This window comes from Salvia miltiorrhiza, chromosome 8 (assembly GCF_028751815.1).
Source record: "Salvia miltiorrhiza cultivar Shanhuang (shh) chromosome 8, IMPLAD_Smil_shh, whole genome shotgun sequence".
In the NCBI taxonomy this organism is placed as follows: domain Eukaryota; kingdom Viridiplantae; phylum Streptophyta; class Magnoliopsida; order Lamiales; family Lamiaceae; genus Salvia; species Salvia miltiorrhiza.
In genome coordinates this window covers 8,746,906-8,754,727 of record NC_080394.1, presented here as the reverse complement: position 1 = coordinate 8,754,727, position 7,822 = coordinate 8,746,906, and the positions used below count along the sequence as shown (strand labels likewise).

The window sequence follows — 7,822 nt, the reverse complement described above, 5'->3', positions numbered from 1 at the left end:
CCTAAAAATTTAATTCAACATATTTTACAAAAAAAATGATGAATCACATTCATTCTAAGACTTTGCCCCCAAAAAATTTCATGAAAAAAGTAAATCACATACTGTGTTTTAACGAATTTATAGTCAGAGCATACTTATAAGTTATATCCTATATCCGCACAAAAAATTCCAAACTCTCATGGGTAGAAATCGTACCCGGCACTGTAATTCCAAAGGAGAATGTGGTCATTTTGAATCTTTATGGCATATATCCAGATTTTTTTTCTTCTAATAAAGCACAACGTAACCTCCGAATTCCCACCCAATTGAATAATTCAAACTCTTTTTTATCAAACTAACAAATTCCGCACCATATCTCTCTCACCCAGCCATCGTAAATTCGGATCTTTGGGACCAATCTTAGCCATCCATTTTCACAGCCCATTGCGATAATCTCCATCAACTGGCGTCTCATTGACCTATCACGAATTTCTGTCACTCTCTACACTCCCCACTCTCACTCTGTGTGTATATATATCCATGTCACTCTACTTGTGCTCTCCACGCTCCCGTTAGAGTACGATCATATATCTCTCTACGTTTTTCAGGTCATTCTCATTTACTTTATTCGCCAACTGTTGATTTGAGATTCTAGCGTGCGCGATTGCTTAGTTCTCTGTGTGTGTTTGTATTTGATTTGTAACGTACATAAATGTGATTGTAGAAAGTTGTGAAGATGGTGAAGAATTATCCAACGGTGAGTGAGGAGTACTTGAAGGCTATTCAGAAAGCCAAGAGGAAGCTCAGAGGCTTCATCGCTGAGAAGCACTGCGCTCCTCTCATGCTCCGCTTAGCGTGAGTTGCGCGCGCCTTTTTTAGTATTTTTTTTTACGTAATGTGTATGATTTTGCGAATCGGTGACATATGATGTTGCGTTGTGTTTATTCTTTTCCTATTAAATTGTTGTTTATGATTTTCGAAAGGTTTATGTTGTGCTGATGATGACAACTATCACGATCTACTAATCGATTGTACAATCTGCATATGTATGAATTAATTTGATCGATGCACTGATAATTTTACAATGTGAAAATGCAGCTCGAAAATATTGTAGTAGTTGTCATGTCTATTAAAATTAGATGAGAGTAGATCTCTTGGAAGTCGTTGCTAGTCAGGAAAACTATGATGAGATTGTCAGGCTTTCGCCTTCAAATAAAATAAATAATTCATTTGTTGTACTATTATTCATGCCATTGGATGAATAACTTCTACGTATATCTGTTTGTGCTTAGTTATACTCCATGAGCTAAATTGTTTTGAGCCGTCACAAATTAAATTAGCTTTTGCTAATGGGAGAAATACTTGCAGCGGATTTAGTTGAAATGCGTAGGAGATATGTAATGTTCTTAAATTCCTCAGAAGCCATTTTAAAAGAGCTAGTGCAGAGGAAATGTGTGTTTGTATTTCTAGAAGTTCTCAGGGCTCAAAATCTTCTACAGATGTGATCAATTTCAAACACGTATATTAGCTAGGAAATGTTGCATTAGTAATTGAGCTGTTCATTTCACTACAATCCTGGTGGCTTCTTATTGTAGGTGGCACTCTGCTGGAACATATGACCAAAGCAGCAAGACCGGAGGTCCTTTTGGGACCATGAGATTCAAGGCTGAGCAGGGACACGAGGCGAACAATGGTATTGATAAAGCCATTGCGCTCCTAGAGCCCATCAAAGAGCAATTCCCCATCCTTTCTCATGCTGATTTCTTTCAGGTACCTTTTATCATCATGTGTCACTTTCATCTTAACATTGCACACAAATTCTTTTAGATTTAAACCATTTTGTGTCCGTTCACTCCATACAGTTGGCTGGTGTTGTTGCTGTTGAAATAACCGGAGGACCTGAAGTTCCATTCCACCCTGGAAGACCGGTTAGCGACTTTTTCCATCTTCCTCGACTTGATATGTGATCCTGCATATTGTTCGTTAACATGTTCATGCATCATCAGTTATGATAATGTATACTTTGAAACTGTTGTATGCATTAGATGAAAATGTTACTCTTATGTGGATTCCTTTTTTTCATATATGAATGGCACTTATGCTGAGGAATTATCTGATTCCAATTAATTATTCAAATTTTGTGCTTTCAGTTTGATTTGAAGTATCATGTGATTTGCAAATAAGATATTGTGATGAATGCCTTTTTCTGTCAGCAGATCGAATGGAACATTTTAATCCTAGAAACTTCAAATTCATGTGAATTTATGTTTTTTAACAAAGTTGGAGAATACGTACATACTGCAGCACTCTGTCATCCTTTTCTCATATTCTACATTTTGCATTAACAATATAATTGATCTATATTAGTTGAATTGACCAATGGCTTTTATCCATCTCTTTTCCTTACCACATTGCAAGATTGTATATGCTTTATAATGATATCCTTGTAACTGTGATTACTGGTTGGTACGTGGTAAAATTCTCAGGATAAGGACGAGCCCCCGATGGAAGGTCGCTTGCCCGATGCCACAAAGGGTTAGTTCGACTGTTTGAACATTGGAAGATTGCTTCCATTTGAATGTGCTGATGAGTTTTTCATGCGATGCTATATCTTTTGCAGGATGTGACCACTTGAGAGATGTTTTTGTCAAACAAATGGGTCTGAGCGACCAGGATATTGTAGCACTCTCTGGTGGCCACACTTTGGTTTGTATTTTTTTTCCCAACGTTTTGGTTTTGAAACAATTTCGGAAATAAAAATGATGTGTGGTGCAGGGAAGATGCCACAAGGAACGATCAGGATTTGAGGGACCATGGACTGCTAACCCTCTCATCTTCGATAACTCTTACTTCAAGTATGATTTCATATAGATGCATATTCAGTTGCTGCTGCTGCTGCTGCTGCTGCTTGTGTGCTTGTTTTCATTTGCTTCTCATTTGGTTTCGCACAGGGAGCTTCTAGCCGGCGAAAGAGAAGGGCTTTTGCAGTTGCCATCAGACAAGGCGCTTCTCTCGGATCCCGTGTTCCGCCCTTATGTTGATAAGTATGCAGCGGTATGTGCATCGGCCTAGTATATGGTGCGAGCTGTTTCGTGTGGTAACTTGATGTTTGTGTTGTTTTGGTTTGAGTAGGACGAGGATGCTTTCTTCGCTGATTATGCAGTGGCTCACCAGAAGCTCTCTGAATTGGGGTAAATAGCTCGCTCTCTTGTAGTTGTGTTGATGACTATTCGCATCCAACCTTTGGAAATTTTTGCAGATATGGCGATGCCTAAACTGCGGAATGATGCACAAAAGAAGACGATGAGCTATATTTTTGTTTAGAATTAAAAACTCTTTGGGAAACTTGAGAATTGTTCTGCATGTAATGTTCATCCCCTTCTTAGGAAAATAACGTACGTGACGCCTCTCTTTCTCTCTTAATTCGTTTGCTACCCCACGTAGTTCTATACTAACAAACACGAAACTTTAACTAATTATAATTAAGGAATTAAATTAGGAGGTTACTTAAATTTAATAATTAAAAATTACAATTTAATTAACTAATTAGTTAAGATTTAGTGTCTGCTTGTATGATTAGTAAGTGTCTGTAATATATGTCAACACAAATGTACTCTTTATATATATATATAAATTAATAATTAAATAAAGAAATTTAAAAATCATATCAATAATAACGAAGAAAGTATGTATAACAGTAGTTAAGATTTAGTTTCTGCATAGGAGTGCAGGGGCTTTGTATATATGATTAGTAAGTGTCTTGTAATATCAGAACCGATCACCTACCCACCGTGGGCAAGCATAACATGCCCACCACTGATGTGGCAATTTTAATTAAGAAAGAGAATTAATAAATCTTACTCTAATTAAAATTATCTTACTATAATTACAATTGTCACATCATAGTGGGCACGTTATGCATGCCCACGGTGGGTAGGTGATCGTTTCTGCTTGTAATATATGCCAACACAAATATACTCTCTTTTTTTATTTAAATTAATAATTAAATAAAAAACTTTAAAGACCATGTCAGCTTATATAAATAGAAACGAATGAAATATATATAAATAGGGACGAACCAAGGAACAAATAAATTTAAAAACAAGTGTATGAATAAAAATTTTCCTAATAATTTTCTTAATTCTTGTAAAAAAATTAGTCAACTTATATAAATAGGAACAAAGGAAGTATCTACTAATATCTCCTTCATATATTTGATTATTTTAAGCCAAATTGCCGAATTGCCTTCTGCAGTGGAGTAAATCTGTCTAACAACAAATTAAACATAGCGTTATCATGTCTCTCTCATGATACATTGATGTGTGAGGATGACCTTTCTTATTTTGACAAAGACTCATATTTTCCCGTCAAACATTCTAATACTTTAGTTTTGCAATATAATCAACCTCTGTACCAAATTGTACATATTTTGCCGTTGATTAATTAATCCATCAGTAATCGATAAGAATTTGTCCTGATGTAGCAGAACTTTTAATTGTTTCACGGGAATAAGTTGCTAGTGCAATTTTATGCATGTATTGACTTAATAGTAAAATAATTAATATACGAGGTCAATTATCTCGAATTCGAATCTAGAGTCTACAGGGACTCGGTTTTTGAAAAATTTTATTAGTCGATAAAAAAAAGTGGGTGATAAATAAAGAACATGAAGAGAAAACCATTCCAAAGGGTAACAAAATCAGGATTTATAAGTATGCGGAAGTGTGGAAAACAACATCAGGATCCCAATCTTTGACAGTATCCAAACACGACTCAGGGGGTTAGACTCGGTCATGGGATTTTGAGAGTTTAAGTTCAATTATTACAACAATTTAGACATTACCCTTATAAAAATAAAAAAATGAAAAGAATTTAGACATTAATTAGTTTAGTAATGTGGTTGACAAGTGATCGGTCTTGGTAATAATTCTTGATAGATATTGACATAAGTATGTTGGGTTTGGTCCAATTCGCTAATTTTCAATTCAACACGTTGATGAATATCCATCAACTCACGCAACTCGCAACCAAAGATCCAAACCCTCGTTCTTATATACGGACATTACCTATGTTATTTTAAATAAAATTCGTGAAGTTATGATTTAATCTAATTCATAACTAACAATTTATTCTGAATTTTGTCCTAGGCAAATCAAAACTAAGTATTTTAAAATACAAAATAAATAAGGACTTAATTTATTCTATATATATAGCTTCTTCTTAAATTTAAAGATGGATGTGCATTAGTATATAGTATATATGTTGATGCCCTTAAAGTGTTTGTTCATGAATATTTCATAAATGTGATTTCTGGAAGGGCTAATTACATGTAATTTTTTTAATCAATTAATACATAAGCTTTGAACTTTTTGGAATTTGATCAGAATTAAATGTGGTTGTAGTTTTAATTCGATCCAAATTTAAAAAAATTTAAAATTTATGTATTAATTGATCAACAACTTATAAATATAAATTTCCATGTAAGAAAATTCCAATTTTAATTTTTTTTAATTTACGTCAAATGCCAAAAGTTCAAAGTTTATATATTAATTGATACAAAATAATATTAAAATTTAGGTATTCTTTATAAACTATTAACCCTTTATAGAATGATGAAGAGAATCGATTTTATAGTTAAAATTACTATTTGTTTTATGAGTTGGAGGAGAAATTTGAACAGCAGATGTCAAATAATTCATGAAAAGGTTGTTGAGAGGACTACTGATATAAAATTATAAACAGTACAACTTATACGTGGTAAACTACAAAATAAAATCAAATAAATAAACTCACCGGATACAATGAGACCAGTAAGGTATTAAAAGATTTTTTTATTATTATTATTTTAATAATGAATAATTGGTGCAGTATCTATTATATAATAGGATTAAGCCTTAACCTATGTGGCATATCTAAAATCTCACCATTTCAAAATTTACCATATATAATCTTCATCATTTATTAATTAATTAACTATTACATTCTATATAAAGATTCATTAATCATAATAAATATAATTAATAATATATATATATATATAATATCAACATTACATATAATCTAAATTAATAAATTTTATTATTTATTTTTTCTAGATAAAAATTAGATTTACATGTCTGATAAGAAAAAAAAAATTATAATCTATATACGATAAATTATTTTAATTCAATGTTAGTGATTAGATGTATATTTGTTATTAATTTTATATTTCTCAATAGCGTACATATTATATGTATATGTTGCAATATATTATATTGTATATATATATATATATATAATATTTATATTCTTAATTTTCAATAAAATTAATTTTGAATTAAGTTTGAATTGAGACATGCATGTATATGTAAATTATAAACGGGTCCGGTCATTGATTTACATGTTTGCATAATAAAACACAAATTCTATAAACTGATTACTTTAAAACAAAATCTTATTATATGTCTATCAAAATAATTAAAATTTTATTTTTATTTTTTATAAAATAAATCCATACATTTTATTTATATAGGGAAGAAAAATATATTTTTCATTTCTGCAAACTTTATTTGCTTTTGTTCGTCCATTACAACAACAACAACAACAACAATAATAATATCTATTCTATAATACGATTAGGCCTTAGCCTACGTGGCAGGCCTCAAATTCTTTCTTTTCAATCTCAATCTGCAACGTGGCATTTGAGAATCCAATTTATATATTCTCATTCTCACTTTTAAAACAAAAGTCGGGCCTCCCTCTTCCTCACGCCTCCATTTTCCTCACCCCATCGCCGCCGTCCCTGAATCAGGTCGGCGTCGTCTCCCCCTTCACTGTCTCTCTCTTCACTCAATCCTTTTCTCTCTCTAAAGTCGATTGCACACTCAAATTGAGCCCTAATTCCCCCCTTAAACTGCCCGCCTCTCTCTCCCTCTAAATTCAGGCGTCGCCGCCATCCTAAGGGCGGCGTTGCTCCGCCTCGTCTCTGACTCCCTCTTCCATTCCTTAATTAGTTCGATTCTGTTTCCACTTCTTAAACCAATGAGAATTCTCCATTCGAAGCAATTAATACAAGAGCCCTAAGATTTCTTTTTCCTATAACCCGTTGTCGTTCATTCTTCTAAACTCCGGCGAAATAGTCACCGCTGAGCTTGCGGTTCGTCCGCTACCGAGTCACCGCTGAGTTGAGCTGCCAGAGCAGAGCTACCAGAGCAGAGATGCCAGAGCCAGAGCTAACCAAAGCATAGATGCCAGAGCAAAGCTTCCAGAGCAGAGCTGCCAGAGCAGAGTTGCCAGAGCAGAGCTTCCAGAGGAAAGCTGCCAGAGCCAAAGCTAACCAGAGCAGAGCTTCCAGAGGGCCAGAGCCAAGTTGCCAGAGCAGAGCTGCCAGAGCAGAGATGCCAGAGCTAAGTCATTAAAGTCAGAGCCAGAGCCAAGTCGCCAGATCCAGAGTCAGAGCTAAGTCGTTAGAGTCAGAGCCAGAGCCAGAGCCAAATCGCCAGATCCAGAGTCAGAGCTAAGCTATTGGAGCCAGAGCGCGGAGCCACACGCCAGAGACAATTCGCCAGAAGGCGGAGCTATTTAGCAGAGCAGAGCCAAAGAGTAAAAGTCTGCCCCAAGGAAGGAAATCCAGAGCTACTAGACAAAGCGGGATGATGAGGACAGAATCCAGCTCTATAATTAGGGGACAATGACCTGACAAGTTATAATCTAATAATAGCCTTAATTAGTTTAATGGCGAGCATGCAGAATAGATGACCAAACGAATTTACTACTTTACCCCGACCGCAATGCCTATAAATACCTACGATGATGAAATAAAGCGCACGCCTCTCTTTTACTGCTTTAAGATCTCTTCTCTTTC

The 7,822-nt window shown here is 34.6% G+C and overlaps 1 protein-coding gene across 1 annotated transcript; it reads left to right on the top strand.

The window, feature by feature from the left end:
- The first annotated feature begins 433 nt into the window (after window positions 1-433).
- LOC131000707 (L-ascorbate peroxidase, cytosolic-like) lies at window positions 434-3,402 on the top strand. Its single transcript, XM_057926742.1, has 10 exons — window positions 434-587; window positions 704-834; window positions 1,575-1,749; window positions 1,842-1,907; window positions 2,466-2,514; window positions 2,600-2,685; window positions 2,755-2,834; window positions 2,931-3,033; window positions 3,112-3,170; window positions 3,239-3,402. The coding sequence occupies exons 2-10, from the start codon at window positions 716-718 to the stop codon at window positions 3,252-3,254; spliced, it is 753 nt and encodes a 250-aa protein (XP_057782725.1). The 5' UTR covers window positions 434-587; window positions 704-715; the 3' UTR covers window positions 3,255-3,402.
- The last annotated feature ends 4,420 nt before the right edge of the window (window positions 3,403-7,822 follow it).